General features: G+C 46.5%; 1 protein-coding gene across 2 annotated transcripts in view; it reads right to left on the reverse strand.

Moving 5' to 3' along the window:
* Positions 1-769: 769 nt before the first annotated feature.
* LOC147196915 (cell adhesion molecule 2-like) overlaps positions 770-20952 on the reverse strand; it is a 72056-nt gene continuing 51873 nt past the window's right edge. For both annotated transcript variants that reach the window (XM_086126075.1, XM_086126077.1), the window contains 8 exons: positions 12953-13102; positions 8697-8849; positions 8487-8624; positions 6076-6234; positions 5703-5793; positions 4919-5097; positions 1715-1837; positions 770-1252 (listed from right to left, as the gene is read on the reverse strand). In XM_086126075.1, coding sequence (XP_085982201.1) covers positions 1134-1252; positions 1715-1837; positions 4919-5097; positions 5703-5793; positions 6076-6234; positions 8487-8624; positions 8697-8849; positions 12953-13102 — 1112 coding nt within the window. In that variant the 3' untranslated portion in view covers positions 770-1133. The remainder of the gene's footprint in view (positions 1253-1714; positions 1838-4918; positions 5098-5702; positions 5794-6075; positions 6235-8486; positions 8625-8696; positions 8850-12952; positions 13103-20952) is intronic.

The following is a 20952-nucleotide window of genomic DNA, read 5'->3' on the forward strand; positions in this document are numbered from 1 at the left end:
GCTCGTATCGCCAAGTGATCCACGAAACCGAGAAGATTGTTTTTACAGATTACGATTAGAACAAATCAAGATGCTTTTCTTATTTTCACAGCAAGTACCACCAAAAGAAGTATTTTGCTCTTCGCATACCATCATCGTGACCCAACATCGAGAACCATCCACGGCGGCGAATGAGTAAACAGTGCCTAAATATAAAAAAGAAAAAAAAACAATTAAAAATGTACAAGTGAAATTCAAATACTACCTGAATAAATATTCAAAAACAAACTTGTTCTTAAAGATGAAATACAAACGTGGAGAACTTAAAAGTGAAATATAAATGAACCCTACTTGGCCAATGATTCTTTTCTCGCACCACTAGGGGGCTCTTGAGAATCACAGAATCATTTTCCGACGTGCTTTTCATTGCACAGTGCCAAAAAGCGATAAATGTGCCAGGGACAACAAAAACAAAATATGTGTATATATGTATATATAACTCAACAATATTCCTCACCAATATTGACATTATAGCAAAGTATTTAACAGCCATATGCACACCTTGACGCAAAGAACTACCAACCCTGCAGGGTTCCACTCACTCACTCAGGTTCTCACATTGGGTTGGGTCAGGGGTGGACCGAATTCTTTCCTCTCTGATCCCGATACGAATCCTGAGACAAGAAGCAGTTGACGTCGGGAGCCCTCGCAAAAATGTGCTCTTTAAATTGTCGGCCCAGGGTATACACACACACACACACACACACACAAAAAAAGGAAAAAAAAAGGCTGCCGAGAGGAACTGGCTTTAATCTACTGAAGATTGTGCTTCTACATTTTGTTTTTCAGGGTCAACTTTGGGCTATGTGGGGACAAAAATCCCCCCCCCCCACCCCCCCAGGATGCTAACAAACTTAGTGAACGAAAACACAGCTTTGAGCGGAGTTGACGTTATGTCGCTAAAAGAAGAGAAGGGTGTGAAAGAAGGACGATCAAAACAGGCACCTTCAACTAAAAAAAAAAAAAAAAAACAATATTTTTTCAATAACAGTAAAAATTAAATCAAGAAAAAGGAGAACGAGATACTGAGGCAGCTTCAAATTGCATGTCTGTTGTCAAAAAGTAAAACAAACAAAAAAATTGGACCAAGAAGCCTAAATGAAGTACTCCTTCTTCTCCTCAGCGTGCACGTGGTTCCCTTCGGCGTTGATGATGGCCGTGTCGGCGTCAGGGGCGTCCTCGGACCCTTTGGCCTCGTGCGTTAGATACGTGCCTGGGCAGAGAACACAGCTCATGCGAATGTGACGCCGCGTAAGCCGAACAGGCACCTGCTTAGGGCCCAGTGGCCACTAGAGGGCCTCCAAGGCGGGTACCTCACGAACGTTGTTCAACCTTGTACAGTAAGCACCTTTCCATCACCGATTGCTAATATACAGACGCACAATTTCGCAGCTTTTTTATTTGTTTATTTGTTGTTGTTGTTGTTTTAGGTGTAACTGCACTCTTGGCCACTAGATGGCGGCGCACAATTAGGTTTGCCACTGTGTAGATTTGAAAGAAGCGTGACAACAGCAAGTGAAGACCAGCCGAGATTTTATTGAAAAAAAAACAACTCTCATTCATCCTGCTGTTTGGGGCAGTCGTAAATCAAGGTAGCGCTGTGTGTGCAAGTTGGTTTATTTTGACTTTGACTTTACCGACATGAAAGCGTGGACGTAGCGAAAACCCGGCTCACCTTTATGTCTGGCCAGGTAGCGGCCCAGGACGATGATCAAACACAAGGTGATGAAGACCACCACGGCGACCACGCCGCCAATCAGAGCGTGGTCCGGGCCGTGCTGCCCGATGGCGTTGGGGTCTGAGCCGGGACACCGGATGGCGACATGAAGTCAAGGAAAACAAAACAGTACAAGCTGTAAAGCCATTTGCTGGAGAAACACACACACACACACACACACACACATGTCGGTGCTCTCTCTGGAATGCCCAAAAAGGGACGGACAGATACCGTGAATATAGAAGGCGGCTCAATCGATACGGAGACGAGATGTAGATTGACAATTCTGTATTCATTTTAGCGAGTGAAAAAGGACATTTCTGCGCCTCAATTCCAGATATCCCCCTGAGCAGTCATCCGCTTGGCAAATAGTGAGCCGTCCGTGCTCAAGTTGTGTTAGCGACCAAATCAAAGTGTTGACATTGTACGGTCAGTCGAACATGTCAGTGATCCTCGCTGGGAATAAAGCTGAGCGGGATGAATATAATAATAATATAAAATAATAATAATATCCACACACTGCACCTACACCTCCTCTCTCTTATCTTTACTGTACTCTGAGCGTGCTCTCCGTCCTGCTCCTACTTGATAAAAGCAGCCCACAAATAACACCATTTTCTAGCTCACAGCTCGCTTTGTTAGCTCATCCATCATCGGCCGCACGCACCGTGTCATGTTGGCCAAGGCGGGGTGCGGCGCGCGGAGCATGCGGACACGGAATGTGATTCGCCTGATGCGGGAATGTCGGTGGAAACCCCCCCCCCCAAAAAAAACAAGAAAAAAATGGCTCTCTGTGGGGGAAGGCGTACAAGAAGAGGAAAATCAAACAACAATTACTTGCGCGGGTGCTTTGTGTTGATTCTCACACCTGACCGACTCAAGCGAGGGCAGGTGAAGTCAGAAAACAAAACGGAAAAAAAATTGAGACACTGTGTGCATTTTCACTTCGAAAGGGGGAAAAAACGACGGCCCCGATCATTTAATCGGCCAGCCAATTTATTCAGCTAGTAGTTGCTCTTTTCAGGACAAAGTAATGTAAAACGCACAAATGTTTTGCCTGTAATTTTGATCTTTACTGTTGTTAGCGCTAAAGTACACAAAAAAGTAAAAAAAAAAAAATTAATCTTTCTACAAATCGGTGACCAGCATCTGCCACGGCATTGGTCTCAAAAAGTCGAGATCTCTCGGGCCGTAGAAAAACAAAACCCTGTTGCCTCACAATAACAGTGATCCCACGCTGACGTGTGCTAAACTCACGCTCTCGCTTGAGTTCCGCTTCGTTTGCAAGCGGCAGATGCCCAAAGACATCGTTTCCCCTGTTCGACATTTTTAAACGGATTTTTTCAAAAAAAAATGTATCACAGCTGGTAAGTAATACGGTGAGCATGTGGATAAAAGTGCAAGTAGAACCTTTAATTCTGTTGCGCAATGATGGCCAGGGGGGCGGGGGGGGGGGGGGGTCAAACTTTTGTCGTCTGGGACCGCGTTTGCTTTATTGTTTTGTTTAACGGACGAGCAAGTACAGTACTGTACTGCTCCCCTCTGAATAAAGCCGTTGATTCATTCCCGGCGGCACTTAAAAGTCAGTTCAACTGCTCGCCTGTAGGGGGAGCGCTGTGGCAAAAACTCCCTCGGCGCCGGCTTGCTGCAGCCACCCCGACCGACGCAGCCATCGCTCAAGTGTACTTAACCGCGCCGCATCTGCTGCGGTCTCGCCGACATCTCCGAGTAATTACGACACGCCGCGTTGCCTCGCTGGGCTTAATAAAGCATATTAGGGCGCATAATGGGCGCCGGTGATGAATCGGGGCGCGGCGATGACATTTATTGTCTCTCGGGTGCTGCGCAAATGAGTCTTCCAGGCCGAGGCCATCCGAGGAGTCGGGGAGTCGGCCGCTCGGCGCTCAGCCAGACGTGATGGAGGTCCCGAGGAATGACTGAATGGCGCTTCCTCGGCGTGTCAACCACAGTTGGATTGATCATCGAGGGGATTGGCTGGGAGAATCGAACCAGGATATCCGCATAGCTCACCCGAAAGTGATGATTGATGTGAGTTACGGATGTGACCGGCGTTGAAGAAGTTTCCATGAAAAAGTAACTTAGTTACACTACTGATTGCTTAATTTTAAAAGTAACAAGATTCGATTACAAATAACGCGATTCGTTACATTCAACAGATGCCAACGACTTGCTAAACAAAACATCGCCAATCGCTTTGGATAATGCTAACTGACATTGGAATTCCATTTTCGACCGTGGCGTTTTTAAAGAGTCACTCGGCCTTGCGGTTGAAGCTTGAATGCGTTGCGATCCGTGATTTTCATCTGCTACGTATTCATTTGAATTTAACCTGCTGGTAGTTTTGAAGCTAAATAACACTTTGTCAACAGCACAGAGTAACGTACCTTCGTAAATCGTACATCTCTCTCCTGGTATTTTTCAGGTGGTCAAAACGTGATATGGCGCATACGTGACGCCACACTCCGTGACGGGAAGGCAAAAAATGGTAACTCACTCTCAAGTAGAGCTAAACAATAATCCAATTCAGATCAATGACTCAATGTAATAGAATGCAATTTTCAAATTTGGGAAGAGAAAAAAAAATCATTTTGATCAGTTTTTAAATTCTTTTTTTTTTTTTATATCCATGTATATTTATTCATAAAGTGTCTCGATACGATCGGTGCGGTCCACATGTTTAATTGTTGAATGAAAGATGACCGATTCATGACGTACTGACTGATGCTGCACTGATTTGGCCTTTATTTGCCTTTTATTCAAGCGTAAGCGTCACAGATGAAACCAAAAGCTTTTAAAATTCAAAGCAGAGTCAATATTCACGCTCGAGATTTCTCACTTGATTTGAGGCTGCCAATGACACAGAGTCAAGTGGAGCATTGCACATTTTAAATAAATAAATAAAATAAAGAACTTTCATGCGGCATCCTGAGTGTGTAATTTGTTTTCTCGACATGGCGTACGTTCCCCCTCTGCTCATATACACTTAGTCAAAGCTTTTCGGTGGCTTTTAAAATTCCGTACAAAGTCAATAATCGCACCGAGGTTTGCGACTCGATTTGTGGCTGTCAGTGACATGGAGTCAAGTTGAGCCCGACAGGGAAAAACAAAACAAAACAAAAACGTGTCGGAGAGTGTTCTCACCGTAGACAAAGAGGATATACTCTGCGCTGCTGGTCCCCAGGTGGTTGCTGGCTTCGCAGCGGTACGTGCCGTTGTCAGTCTTGTTCAGCGTCGTGATGGTGAGCTCCCGGCCCTCCACGATCATACGCTCCACATCGGGCAGCTCGCCGCCGTCTTTGGACCACAGGACCGGTTGTGGTCTGAATCAGAAGTTGAGGACAGAAGGCGGATGTTATGAAGTACAACATTTTTTGCGGACTATCACTCACACTTTTTTTCATAGTTTGGCTAGTGGTGCGACGAATACTCATGTGGGACATCGATTTTAAAATGACAGCTCGCACTGGCACCCAAAATCCTGGAAATGTTTGACTTTTTAGTTTAAAACGGCTTCCCCTTTGTGGAATTCTGCATCGCATTGTGGCCAAAGGGAGAATCCAGGTCGGTCACGACGCCTTTTGGTGCTGTAAATGATAAATCCTTGTGGTGGCGGAAGCCACGTGCTAAACTAGCAATGTGTCGCACATGAGTTGCCATGCTATCTCGTCCTTATTAGCATGTAGCGTTTAGCATTAAGGACTGATTGTTTACAGCACCAAATGGCAAAAGAACCACCGCTCAGGATTCTCGATACTCAGCTCATGAATTCTGGTGCAAATAAGGGGTCATTGCTTACAAGGCACTTCAAGTAAACTTTGCTGGCAGTCTTATCATCAAAATCAATGGGCTCTTGATGTCCCGTCAAGTCCTTTTATTTGACTCAAATTCCCACCCGTCTTGCTATTTGCCCCCGTTCAGAACTTACATGGGGTTTCCTCTGGAAACACACTCCAGTTTGAAGTACTGGCCCTCCTGCGGGATGATCATCGAATGTGTGATCTCTAGATGGGGAGCATCTGCGAGCGCGCGCGCACACACATACACACACACACACACACACATACAAATAAGAACAGTTAGCTCTCCAGGTATCGGGCAGCTCGTATCCCTCCGCCCGTCTTCTGCTACTAATCCCTTACCTGCATGCTAATCCTCGCTAATCCCGGTTGAAATGCAAAACTAAACCCGCAGACGTACGTGTAATCTCAGTTCGAGTATTTCCGTCTCAATGCTAATCTTCATGCTAATCCCCGTGTGTTTGTGGGTGTGGGTGTTGCGCGCGCGTGTTCAGGACTCACAGTGGACCTCCAGGACTTCGGTGGTCATGTAAGGGTTGGACAGAGACAGGTGGTCCACCATGCAGGTGTAGGCCACGCCGTCGTCGCCTCGGCCCACCTGGAAGTGGAGGCTGCTCCTCACCGTGAACGACTTGCCCGAGGCGCTCACCTCCGTCGTGCCTGCGCCAACGCAAAAGACGAGCAACTCTCACCAAACGTCAGTAGGTGACGGCATCCGACCCCCGCAAACGCCATCCGTACTCCTTTGCAGTTTTACTTTAGTTCTGTTTGATAGCAGTGCAGTCAAAACCTGGGTTTCCGTATGCCCTGGGGGGGTTTTTTTGTTTTGTTTTTGAATCTTTGGCCCAATTTTAGTACAACTGCCTGGCGGGCCACTATAAATATTTCCTCATGTCGCTTAAAGTCTTTTGTTCTCGTTGTAACCTTCACAGTGTGATTCTTGTTGATTCCTCGCGCAAAAAGAGGCGAGACCGTACAGAGCAAATACCAACAGAGGCCTACGTTGCTCGCAATATGAAGTCTCACATTTGTGCAAACAAAGCGATGGACTCCAACCGCACGACATGTTTACCTGAAGCTTTCTCTGATCGGCAAAGAAAAACCCACGCGTCGGCGCATGCATTAAACACGACATGTTGTTGCTCTTCTACCTGCTGTAAAGCCCCCCCCCCCGACCCCCAATGCCCTCCCCCCCAGCAACGAGAACAAATTTGAGTGACAGCGCAACATAGCGCTCGCAGCGTAAAAGACATGCTTTAAAAGCACGCCTACAAAGGATTGCCTTCCTGGAGCGTTGATTGACGTCCCGACCCCCCCCCCCCCCCCCCCTTCTCTCTGACACTTTGACATGGAAATGAAGTTTTTAAGTCGAGCCCTCCAGTCGCTGTCTTTCTTCTACGGGAGGCTTTGACGACGAGGCGCGTTTGCCGCCGCCGTGTTTGCCCAAGCGGCCTGACAACAGCCACGCACGCGCGTGCGGCTCATAAAAGAGTCGCCAGGCGCGGGCCGTGCCGTCTGGGCCAGACGTTTTTTTTTTTTCCTGGTGACTCAACGAACAAGCTGTGACATCAGCAAGCAGGTGGAAGATTGATGTTTAGGCAGGAAATCGTGCCGAGTGAGGTATAGGCCAATTTCGGTTGCCTGGAGGTATCAAAATGGGAAGAAAAAAAAAGAAAAGAAAATTGGTGTTTAGCTCGAAGGTTTCTTTTTTCCAGACAATGTTCTTTTTTTTTTTGGGTGGTGAAGAGAAAAAAAAAATTACCCATCTGACAGTTTCGGCTGTTGCTTCGGCCTTCATCGGAGCTGTCAATACTTCCTGGCGACGTGTCTTAAAAGCAGCTGACTGAGTCGGGAAACCTTTGAAATCAGACACCCCGACCCGGTCAAGGCTGCCATTGACAGCTCCGATGAAAGCTGAAGCACAACCCCCCCCCCCCCCCCCCCCGAACCTTAAACCTAATTGACATTATTGACTTTATCACATTGAGTCATATTTCTCTCTCACGGTGACACGTACCTAATGAGGTGTCCCGTGAGCGCATAGCCGCAGGCATGCTCAACATCTCGAGTAGCTGAGACAATTTTTGACGAGACGCTCGCGAAAGAGCGCGTCATCTCCACCGAGACGGACAGCTCCCCCCCCCCCCCCCCCCTCGCTGGGCCTTCGAGAATCTACGTGCGCGCCATCTCAACGTGGCGAGCCTTTCACATCCTCGCCGCGCCGCCATCAATCACGCCGCGCCGACCCGTCGGCCAAACGGACAGACAGCAGACGGACGGAACCTCCAGAAGTGCAAAACTTCAATAAAGAGCCACCGTCACGCTTGCACCGCCGCGGCGGGACATTCGAGAACTGGACGCGTCGAAAGCGGCCAACAGAAAGATTGGTCTCCCCGAGATTTTTGTATTTGTTGCGTTGTTGTTTTTCATCTTCTCAACTTACAGAAAATAAGAAAAGCGATAAAAGCTACAGCACAGACCATGTGATCACTGCACCATCTGCCGCTCTCTCATATCATTTTGTCAGCCTTCTTTCTTCGTGACGAGGGGCGACAAATGTTCCTTCATGTTACGTAGAGTCTGTTGTTCTTGTTTTAACTGACAGAATGTCAACCAAAGTGTCACGCCAAATGCTGTCGACACGGCGGAGTGTTAGCTGAATTTCCGCCCTGGGGACGGACCATCGCTTGTACAATTAAATAAATAATGAGAGTGACACCATTTGGGCATCCCTCAGGGTAATGCTTTATTTTCAGTTTTCTAATATTATTTTGTCCCGACATAGAGTTAGTCTAACCAAAAAACATACATCATAATTTGGAGTGGGGTCCCTCAGGGAAATGATTGCGGTCCCCTCATAAACAACATGCGCTTCTCTCCATATGGCCGATGGAAGTGGAATGGCAACCTACCTTGGACTTCTTTGTCGTTCCGTAACCACCGAATGTGAGCGGCCGGCTTGCTGCCCGCCGTGGTGCACGTCAGGGTGATGACCTCGCCTTCCAGGGCCGGACTGGTGAAGCCGGTGATCTCAGGCCGCTCCGGCACTCCTGGACAAACAGCACCCGCAACGTAAGACCTTGTAGAAGCTTGGTCCACTTGTTACTCGTTCGAACTCTGACCTAAGACGGTGAGGAAGGCCTTGGTGGTCTTGACGGGCATGGTGAAGAGCGAGCACGTGTACTGGCCCTCGTCGGCCAGGCTGACGTCATTGATGCGGATGGTGAGCTCCTGCCACGACGCTCGCACCAGCTCGATGCGGTTGTCCCGAAGAGCTGCACGGGCCAACGCAAGACACGCCGAAGAGAACGTCAGCGATTGTCTGCGACGCGAACCGTCAGCAGGATCCAGAAATATGAACCTTTGCTTCAAACCCATTTTCACTTTTGACTGTTCCAGTCCAATTACAGCCGAGCCAAGTGAGCTGGTGACCCACCAGATGGCTTGAAACTAGGGCCCGACCGAGATGGATTTTTCAGGCCAATTTTTGACAGAATAAAAATTTCAAAGACCGATAAATCCGACGGTGTGTGTGTGTGGGCGTGTATGTATATATATATATATATGTATGTATATATATATGGCGGCCCGGTAGTCCAGTGGTTAGCACGTCGGCTTCACAGTGCAGAGGTACCGGGTTCGATTCCAGCTCCGGCCTCCCTGTGTGGAGTTTGCATGTTCTCCCCGGGCCTGCGTGGGTTTTCTCCGGGTGCTCCGGTTTCCTCCCATGTTCCAAAAACATGCATGGCAGGCTGTTTGAACACACTAAATTGTCCCTAGGTGTGAGTGTGGGCGTGGATGGTTGTTCGTCTCTGTGTGCCCTGCGATTGGCTGGCAACTGATTCAGGGTGTCCCCCGCCTACTGCCCGGAGACGGCTGGGATAGGCTCCAGCACCCCCCCTAGTGAGGATCAAGCGGTTCGGAAAATGGATGGATGGATATATATATATATATATAGGCAAAACTTATGACTGCTTTACAAGAACTGTCGTATTTTGTTTAACTTTACCACAGACAAAACAAGTGAGCAAAAATCATCACTTTTTTTTTTTTTGTCCTTGACCATAATCTGCAATGTTAAGCCTGGTTCGAAACAGTTTCCTGTGTCTTGAAACCCTACAAGAAATAAAAGAACATTTTTTTTTTTTGGTTTGCATCAAAGTGACACACTCGGACAGTTTCTATATCAAACCCACACGGGAAAAGTGTGAATCGAATGTGTTGAGAAAAAGTCTGGCGCATTTACCGGCAAATACAGCCTGCAAGGTGCGCGTGTGTATCTTTATTTCTTTGCAGAACGCCGAGTGAACTTGATCTTTCATTTATTTTTTAAATCTATTTGGCCATAATCATATCATCACGAAACATTTGGCAAGATAGATTTATGAGATTAAACACCTTGCGCTCAGAGCAATCCATCTGCCTGGCAGGGTTAATTCTCAGGCGCCGCTTCTGAGAAGAAAACATCCAAGAAACGGCGCGCATTTAATCCAAGTACTTGATGTGCCGCCACTCGCACAAACTCGGCAAGGATAAATGTAAACGTGATGCACTCAAAAGTACATTTAGTCGGCACCCGCAAGAAAAGCAAATCGAGCACTTGATGATAGTCTTCGAGACGAACTCAAAAGAGAAACTTTTATATAATCGGTCAATCAAAAGTGTTTCTGAAATAAAAAAATAAACGAAAAAAATAGCGTTTTTTTTTAAACTATACCCAAGGTCTCAAGACGCGTTACTTTATTAGAAGAAACTTTATGCAGAACAACCAAGATCGCTCGAATAAAGTGGAAAGGAGGAAGTTTGTCATGGGCACCCGCCTAGATGGGCTGCTGTCCAATTACAAATTGACCTTCACTCGGCGCATCGAGAATTTAACTCGACAATACATGTTCCGTTGTGTCCGTCGAGTTCAAAATCACGTTTCATCACAAAGCATACACACGGGGGAACTTTGCATACCTGCCTAGATGGGCTGCGGCCTAAGACATTAGGGTGCAGTCGCTATTCTCCGATTTCAAGAGTTGCAGAAGAAACCCGTTGAACCGCTCAAAGGCTGGACCCCGTCGTTAATGTGCTCCTGTGAGGCTTTGCCGAGATGATTCGTCCGTCACCCGCGGTGCATCCGCAACAACGCGGCACGCCCCCGTCGTCAATCACGACCCACCGAACCCCCCCCCCCCCCCGGGGGCTAATTACGCTCGGTTCGGCGGCGCGAATGAACGTCTGGGCGCACACATTAACGCTTTCATTTAGCGCGCAACGGCTCTTTGATTACTTACTACACGTCAGGCCGAGATCCATTTCGCCGGCTGACCTTTGCTGATCCGAGGCAAACGTCCCAATTAGACGCGGCGAAGGAAGACGCGCAAACAACTGCGGAAGAAGGAAAACTGCGCGTGCACGAAGGTAGTGTCGACATCAGTTATGGAGGAAAAGGCTTCTGCCGGCCAAAAATGTCATTGTCGTTTGTATTTCAGACAGACGGTCAGAAAAAGAATGCGTTTCAAGACACATTCGAACTGAGAGAGGACGGGAGTTGTTTCCGCTGGCCCGGCCATCGGGCAGTTGTGCTCCAGTCTTCTGAAATCGAAAAATAATAATGCAAAACTGAATTGAATTGGCCCGGAGATTCATCCAAAATGGCTGCTTGAGTGGTATCTGGGGACTGCGTTTTCTTAAATTTCGAGGGACTTCATTCACAAAGGATTCTGCTTACCCTGACTAATTTATGTCCGCGTCGCCAAGGAACGCGGATGTGTTACGGTATCGTCATCGGCAGGCAGCGAGTCCGATGTGTACGATGCATAACAGATGCCAGCTGGCAAGATATAAGAGAAGGGCTGCGACAAACGTGCGACCCGCGCGAGGTTAGCGCGCTCCCGGCGCTTCACTTGAGGCTCGAGCGAAGCCTCTCGGAGAGAACCTCATCGTCGACGCTCTCGCCGCCGATGCGTGAGCTCGTTGAGCTGTCGCCCGCCCACTTCCTTTCCCCGGCAAGCCTCATTCCTTTGGAATGAAAAGCGGCGGACAAATTGTACAGCTCCACTTGGAGCGCACACAAGCTGGCTGAGAACACAGGAGCATACCAGTCACAGTTAGGGAACCAAATTTTTCAGACTGTGAGTCGGTCGGGAGCACGAGTCGCGCAAGTCAAAAAAAACGCATTTAATCATGCCAACTGTGTGTTTTGCATATTCTTGCCCATACCAGAAGCATTACAAAGGATTTAACATCCGGTGTGTCGTCCCTTTGAATTTGTGGAGAGAGGCGCGGATGTTTTATCCATTTTTCTTCCTTTCATCGGATCGAATCGTCTTTGGAGCTTTTTTTTTTTTTATCCTCATTTGTCCGACCTGAATTAAAATGGAACAAATTATCCAAAGGCCAAAGATCAGATTTTGTCTTCAGCTCTACCCAGCAGTCGCTTAATATTACGCATAACTTTTAAGTCATTTAAAGAAAAAAAAACCCTCCGACACAGCTGTTAAAAGGTCATTTCAATCCTCCCTGCCCCCCTATTTCATATCAAACTATAAAAAAAAAAACCCAGAACACCTTATCTGGAATACTTTGCTCCAGGCTGCATGAGAATGTTTTTTTTTTTTTAAATCCTTATTTAAAGACAACACACAGCAGACGTTTTATAATCATCAAGATCACCATCAAGTCACATGAAAGCTGTAAAAGCGCCTTTGGATTCGACACCCACGGCGTGACAAACTGCCTTTGAAGGGGAGGAGGGGGGGGGGGCGAGGCTGCACGGGACACAAACATATGGCCACGCTGTCACGGACCCCACCGGGGGGAACGACGTTAACCGCCGGCGAAGTTGTCCAACGCTAACGGCAAAAGAGAGCCAAGACTTTTCATCCCATTGACGTTTTGACGCGCCAAAAATGCAAATATGATCTCAATTCAATCAAATCAATGGAGAATATTCGGGCCAATGAGTTTGCTCGGATACAATTGCATAAGCCTGTTTTGGTTGAAACGGATCACCGTCATGCTTCGGTGCTCTGAATTGTGTCCGTCACAAATGTAGGAAGTGCACGCAGAGTCATTTCCTTCTTTTACCATCTCGAATTTAGGTTTCCAGTCGGGGTTAGGGTTTCAAGTCTTACATGTCTCTCATGGTTTAAAAGTAGGGTTTCAAGTCAGGGTTATCATGGTTTCGTATTAACGCTCCGGAGTTTTAAAACACGATTAAGGTTTCAAATTAAGGGTCAACATTGTAATTTTCCTCAGTTGCATTGCGCTTTCAAATGACACTTAGGCCCACAGCAATGCTGTCGCTGCTATTATCATCAGGTTATTGTATTATTTTTTTTCATGAAGTGTTTCCAAAAGTTTAAAGAGGTTTGGCTTGCGTCCTCACCTTTCTTGTCGCCGAAGAAGAGCGTCTGCTGCGCAGGGTTGGACCACTGGAGGGAGGTGTTATCGTTGAAGTCCACCCGGCAGGTCATGTTGGCGGCGGAGCCCTCCAACGCTGTCAAGTTCTGAGTGATGGGGAACTGACCTTGGCCGCCTGCAGGGGAGGGAGGAGGGGGAGCGGGGGTGAAAGGGGGCACACGATTGAGGTCATGACGGTGACGTGAATAGATTGCTTCGTTTGGACAAGGTCTTCATTTCAGAACCAATCACGGCGAACCGGCTCAATGTGTGGACATCACTAACATCCGTCCAGTCATCCCTTTTTTTTTTTATATATACTTTGTAACGTTAGCTTGTGGTTCTCAAATTGGGGTACTGGATCGGTGTAAAACACATGCACCAAAATGTTGTATTTTATTTTATTTTTTTAAGTTTGTACATTTACATGGAGGCAGGCACAGCAAAAGTACATGCATACTTCAAAAATAACACCAGGGGGCACAATCGCCTATATAATTGTGCAGTCTTTGCAAATAACATATTGTACGTTGCCATTTTGAAGTCACGTAGAAAGGTTATCACATTATTTTAATATCACCATGAACTTTGAATCACGACAATTACAGTCAACTTTATTTTTACAGTTATTATACAATTCTGTACTATAGAATGAAACCAAAACCCGTTTTTGTTGCAAGCTGCACAGCGACAAGGAGGGGAGGCTGTCGACTTTGGTCTCCTGTCCCTTAGCCAATCAGGATGCAGAACGCAATGAACCGTTTAAAAAAAAAAAAAATCTGTGAAAAGGCGAAGCCTTGAAAGGTGAACCGTGTTTTAGCGAGGGTTCGCTGTAACCTAATAACTAGCCTGTTAGCTAATGTTAGCTTACCTTGCTTTGAAATGCCTTTCTATTCTTCGTTTGTGAATGTGTTCGATTGCTGACAATGTACTGTACGTTCTTTTAATAATTCTCAGTACGCTTCTTTTGTTCTCTCTGCTTTGCCTTCGAAAGTCTTTAGCGGTTTGGAAATGCTTTTAGGTATTGTGCTTTTGGTGGTGTGAAGCACATCGAGTTGCCTAGTGTATAAAATGTGCTCGAAAAAAATACCTTGGGGTATAAAAATAAACGAAGGCTGAAAAAGTTCATTCAAACCTTTTACCTTGTGTTCTTGATTGCTCTGCGCTGGTCCAATGACATGGAAGGTTTTGTTTACACGTGTGATGTCATGGTGAATGCAAATGAGCCCAGTCGACGCCGCTAATCATGTCCCCCTGCATACGTCGCCCTCAAACACCCCCCGATGTGCTTTCCCGTCTCGCCCCGCCAAGGTGACATTGACGCGGTCTCCTCCCAGGTACAGTTGACCGCGTCGGCTGAGGGAGCAACTGCCCGCCTCATTAGTCGAGTGAGCACCGGAGGGCCCCTCTTTCTCCCCACCTCCCCCCCAGGAGGCCCAAAGATCAGCGGACCTTCCTTGACCTCCATTGTCCTGATGGCTGCCGCTCGTCAGCTCAGGGACACGCTGAGGCCGGCTATAAATAGAAATGAGAGCACCATTCCAGCGGTGGGGGGCGAAGGGGTTGGGGAGGTTTTACAGGTACTTTCGCTCATTAAAATATCCAACTATGCCCTGGTTTGAATGTGTCTGGTTCAATATATCATCTGCCTGACAGAAAGGTAGGAGGCCAACTTAATCGGCAATGTGTTACATGAGACTTGCACAATCGCACGAGGTCCACTACCGTATCCACAAATCTGACTTTAAAGACAATAATAGTAAATTTTGTCATTTTGCTTGGTTGCAGTGAACAACTGTGTTGCATCTTACTGAGATCTGTTCTTAATATTTGGTTCCCATATTTAGGAGCACAAACTCACAAACAAAATGTGCATTCACCATCCCTATTGGCATTAGCCACTGAATGAACTGAATCAACTCAAATGTGTACATGTATACATACACATACATTACACTCCAACAAATCAAAACTCCAATTTGATGAAAATGGTCAACGGAGTGCATTTACATCGTGCTTTATCTTGATCGGAATGTATATCGCTAATAGCCTCATTATAGCTAGCGCTAAGATAACAGAGTTGATCTCTCAGCTTTGCAAAGTTACTTTCTTTACTTGCAAAGCCAGCGTCAGCCGGCCAACGGCGAGACGTTAGCCGGCCAAATATTGCCATTGCTAGGACGACGTTAGCAAAATGTAGCATGTATGTAGTTTTCACGCATATGCACTCCCCACGTTAATGGGGCAGCCATATGGCACATTTGGAAACGTTCCCTGAGCACGCACTGGTTTACTCCCAACAACCATCAGTGGTAAAGCGTAGAATTATTTTTATTGCAGTTTTCAAGGTGGTGCTACATAGTGAGATTTGAAAATGAATAACATCTCATCGGGGTACACATGCTTGCAAACGTTTGAAGTTTCCAAGTTATGCTAAGGCCTTACAGCATTTGTGTATCATTTAAAACAAGATCATCACTATTTTAGAAGACGTACTTTTTGGTGGCATTTTCGTTTGATGGTTTGCCATGACATTTTCAATTCCCAGGATGTGCCTCGGTTCAATATAGCTTAGCAAAGATGGTTGTAGAACCACAAGCCTTTAGCTACAAATTCAGAATAAAAGAACAACCGACTTTTTGTCAGATGAGAAGTTTCTCTCAAAGACATACAATACAATGCAGACGGAGGTGTTGGCATGAAAAGAAAAGCGTAAAGCTGATGTCTAAAAGCGCAGCGAGTCAAGGCTTTACGTATGCGCGGGAATAGCAACCGTCGTGACAAAAGACGGCAAGGTCGCCCGTTGACACGTCAAATAATTTCTGTGTGCTCGCCAGAGATGATCCATCGGCCCCCCAAACGTAATTCATATCGGCGCCGAAGGCTAAATTGTGTGACGAGCATGCGTTGGCGTGTCTTTCGGGCATTATGTGGAATGAAAAGAGATCGCCGTGTTGACAGGTTGCAACGTTTGCAGGCGACTGGAAGTGCATCAAACCCATAGACAGCCATGAAATAACCCTGAACATCAATACATATACGGGGTGCGCAAGGGCGGGCCCGCGAATAGCAAATATCCGCGTATAATTGACGATTGATGCCCATTATCAATGCACTCAATTTTTTGGGGGGGGGGGCGTCATCTCTGCTGATTCACCAAAATCACAACAAATGAGCAATTTCATGTGATGGTTGCCTTATGTAACATCTCACAATACCGTATTAATTTCACCCAACCACGTCTGTCATTCTTGTTGTGATTTCGTGTATATGTATTTTGCATTTTGAGCCGCTGTCCGTCCACGGATGAAGCTGACGTTGCTAACTTCGATTAGCGCGCAACCTATTTATGATCCCCAGGAAAGCCAGCGAGACCGTTGAGTAAAACACCCGTCTGAGGTCATTTTATGCACACAGGTCGGAAAATAAAATAATTGAGAGACCCAAAAGTGAAGTCGATATGAACCGTTTCCCGCCCAATCAACATGCTTTTAAACTAAAATCGTAAGATTTATTTAGTTGCTTTTGTGTGCGTGTGTGTGTTCATTTAATCAAAACACCCGCTTTGGGCCTACTTCTATGAAACTTTAATTAGTCCCACGGTGGTGCTTTGTGTTTTGTTAACAATATAATTTATTTATTATTATTTTTTTTTACAAACATCACGTGGAGGCGAGTTCAGCCCGAGCGGTCACTTAATCACGGGCCTCCGCGTCAGCGCGTGTTGGATTAGTCTGGAGCGGCGCTCGAACGTTTCCCCACGCGCCGCCATTAACTTGCCCACACAATCGAGTGGGGCGCCTGATGAATGAAGTATTTCGCTGCACAGCTGGGAGGAAAAGGGAGGGCTTGGTTGCGGCGTTCTGTGAACACAAATATTTGACGAAAAGATGTGAGAGAGGAAACCGCGGCAACAGATGCAATCGAGGGGTGCTGCAGGTGCAAAGTGATGATTTGTAGCAGCAGCGCAGGGAGCAAATCACAATTTCCTGCCTCGTTTTTTTTCCCCTGTGGATTTAAGCCAGGAGGATTCTTGTTCAGTTTGAAGGAAGGATTGTGACTCGACACTGCTCGAGTGTCGGAAAAGCGACCAGTGGAGTGCTGAAAGAAAGAAAGAACAAAAATCTACCTAACACAACACCATATATCGCACATTAGGGTCGATTAGCAGACGACTGGAAGAGCTCTGCATGTTGCCACTTTTTCGAAAAGATGAGCTCAGATTCGGCATGCCGGCCCGAGCGTTGCTGGGTGCGAACGCGAGCGTTATCATTTATCGAGGCCAAGAAGATGATACTCTGGCGCTATTGATTTCGCGAGCGCGCGGGGCGACGTGGAGAATATCAATACCGGGAGGACGGGGGGTGTTCTCGACTACACCGGCGGGGGTGGATCAACAGCGAGGCCGAGCTGATGAACGTAAATACGAGATTTATTCATATCGACGGAGTCTTGCCGAGAGAGCGGCGCAAGAAAAGGTGTTCTTTTGATATGCGATCGACGCCACTACCCGAACCCCGCGCACCCCCAAAGGCGTTCGTCAGTTCCAGCTGACTGCGCTGAATAATGGAAGGCGGAATGTTGATGAATGCTTAGGGAGCGTTCAAGCAGAAGCAACTGTAAACCGCAGACGGGAAACAACCCGCGTCTTCTTTTCATCACAGAATAATAACACTCACAGGACACAACATCGTCGGCGACATCAAGTGGCTATAAAAAGTCTACACACCTCTGTTCAAGTGGTCGTTTTTTTTTCGTGGTTATCATTTCTCAAGATTTTTCTTCACTGTTTGACAGGCCAAATAAAAATAACTGGAACAACGGGGTTGCACCCGAGTAACTGGACTGAGGCTGTGATTCGAATTAACCGATCACTTTGAACCTCATGTTCAATGAAATCGGCGCACAACTGCCAGCATTTAAAAGCGCCTCCGATGAACCTCATATAAATTCCAGCCGTCCCTTTCGGCTTATGCCGATTAGCTTTTGTGCTAACAATGTCTGGTATTTGGAACTGTTCGTATTTCCGCCTAGAAGCATGAGTCCGCCACCACCCGTGCTTCGCTGTGGTTACGACATGTTTTTGGTCGGTTTTATCACACCATTGCCCATTTTCCCACGTCATTGGGGGATTTTGAACTGTGAACTGGGGACTTCGACAAAGTGGAAGGAATTATGAACGGTTCAAAATGTACATTCATGGAGTGTGCCCAAGGTACAAGTTAATATTGTCGAAAATTACGTTTTTTTTTAAATTGTATGTGAAACTTTTTGCAGTCCCCCTATTTCGGAGAAAGTGTCTGTGAGTAAGCTGGAAACCATGCAGCAAAATGGAACACATCGAATGGTTTTTACCTCTAAATGTTGATAAAAACAAAACAAAACAAAAAAATCGTCTTTTCTCTGTTTTCGCACATTGAACAAACACCCGTGGGAATGTGGGAATTAATCACCGCTAATGCCGCGTCTTGACAAAATTGTAATTAATTGGCCGAGTCTAAACGGCGTGGCCCATCTGCCAGCATGTTGGGGGAAGAGAGGGAGGTTCAACACGTACACTGTATAAATATTCCATTTAATTAAGAACTGCAGCGGGCCCCCGGTGACGCGCGGCGAGAACAAGGAATAACAGAGTTTGCCGTCTCCCGGGTGACACGCGACGCGAGGCGAGGCTGCTCGCTCCTCTGACAACAAGCGTGCTGAATATTTTGCGCCTGACAAGTTGTTGGAATCACGGCATATCGAGAGTGCCTTCGAAGTTCTTCAAGAACACCAACTGTCATTATCCTTCCCCTCAAAATCTTCTGTGGATCTGTATCTATAAGTCTCACTAAGCTCTTCAAGGACATAACAATGAGTTTCACCGTCGACACATAATATAACTGTGCCGAGTTCCCTCAAGTTCATCTCCCACGGGAACAGACGCGGATGAAAGTGCTCCGATAAATCGACTAGAGCGGGAATATTTTGGGCTCGCGTCGGTGGGAATTTGCATCACTTCGTCAGATATGTCGTGTAAAAAGGAGCACCCCAAGGCTCGCTGCCAAGACTGCTTTGATTCTTCCAGAATTTACTAAAACTACAATCAGTTCACGCATGTTCCCCGTTACGCGGTGAAATTCGACATCACGGTTCACGTTACGATATATATCCAGACTATCCATCAAAAGGTAACCATATTGACCAGGGGGCTTCAATCGTGTTCCTCGAGGGCGGCTGTCCTGCCCGTTCTCCATCTCTCCCTGCCGCAACACACCTGATTCAAATGATCAGATCATCAGCGAGGTCTGCAGAAACTGGATCACGATCCTGATCCATCCAGGAAACCGGCCCTCGAAGAACAGAATGAAAGACCCCTTTAACCATGTGATGAAACCTCAAAACGTGAAGGAAATTAATCAACGGCGTATCCTCACACTGAAGTGACCTCGCCGTACCCTCGAAGTTTTAATCAGCGCTCTTCATCAAAGCCGCGTCAAGCTCGTATCGACAGCTTCCATGAAGACTTTGCCAACAGCCCCTTTGGGTGACCTTTTGGTTCGCCAGGAATTTTACGAGTGCACCGCGGGCATGCCTCTTGCCCTTTTCAGGAGCCGGGGCTCAAGATGAAAGATGACTGGGTTTCACTGTCAGAGCACCTATAGGCTGCCAAATATCCCCCTCCCCCACCAAGATCAGCTCAGGATGCGCAATCCATATGGTCCACTTAAACCCGAAGCAAAACGAAATCTGCGATACAGTGAGGAAGCAATGGTGGATATTTTGGAAGACAAGCATCTACTACAGGGCCTCCCAAAATCCTTCGGGTCCCTTTCCCAGGGGGAGGAATTTTTCCAAGAAACCCCTCCTAATGCTAATGCTAGCGACACTAAATACATCCTGACAATAAAAAAAAATGACTTTTCTTTGTTAATTTTGCCATAAAAATGAAGTCTAATGAAGTTCAGATATGTCCTAAAATCGTGACTTGGTTTAGGTAGTATCACTTACAAAACATCTTCAAATTGAGTGAGAACATTTTTTTTTTCAATTTTTCTTTTCGAGATAACCAAGAAAAAATGAGGGATATATTTTTATTCGACTGCAAGGATTAGAAAAAAACTATTCTTTTTTTTTTTTTAAGATGAAATGTACTCACAAAATCTTTTGATATTTGTTGAGAGTGATACAATGCATCGCCATGTTGGTCTTTTCTGTCCAATAAAAACCATGTACAGTATCTTCGTTTTTTTTTCTTTCTTTCATTTTCAGAGTGATATCACAACTTGGGGGGGTGGGGGTGTTGATTTTTTAGAAACAAATGGGGGGGGGGGGAAGTCCCCTCTCTGAATTTGGAGCAGATTTGATGCTGGAGTATTGACAAGGATAGAGACGAGTATGCTCGAGTGCCAGATTTTGTCGCGCTCCTTTTCAACAACATTTCGAGCAGCACGACGCGACAGACGAGCGAGTCCTAATTTAATATAACCACAACGACAAACGGCAATTACGTCGAGGAAATAAAAATCCTATTAGTGCATTCAATCAGGTTCAGTTCTAATGAGCACCCCGGTGAAAGTCACGAGAGTTATACTCACTTAACCTTCACTCCAATACATTTCGCATCCTTTTCATCACTTCTATCGCCGCCCGGCCGCAAATAAAGATATTCTTACGCTTATAATGAAATCTATTACTCCTCGACTGGCCTTGGCGATAACGCAGCGGCTGCAGCAAGAGTTTAACCAGCAATCGCAAATGCTGAAGGCAATTTCAAACAGCCAAAGCCTTCCCGTTTTGGAACGCCACCGCGCTTCGGTTATCATTCACGCCACAGCTCAGGAAAATGGGAACTGAGCTAATATATGTTTGAACGCAATTTGCAATTAAATGTAACAAAGGTGAGAAGGGACGGGTGGGTTGGGGTGGGGTGGGGCGGGGGCGCACACGCTTTGGAGCTTTCAATCTGACAGAAGGGATGACATTTATAAGAAGGGATGTAGAGTA

The sequence above is a fragment of the Hippocampus guttulatus genome, chromosome 12, assembly GCF_054856545.1.
Source record: "Hippocampus guttulatus isolate MCC_2025c chromosome 12, RoL_Hgut_1.0, whole genome shotgun sequence".
NCBI lineage: Eukaryota > Metazoa > Chordata > Actinopteri > Syngnathiformes > Syngnathidae > Hippocampus > Hippocampus guttulatus.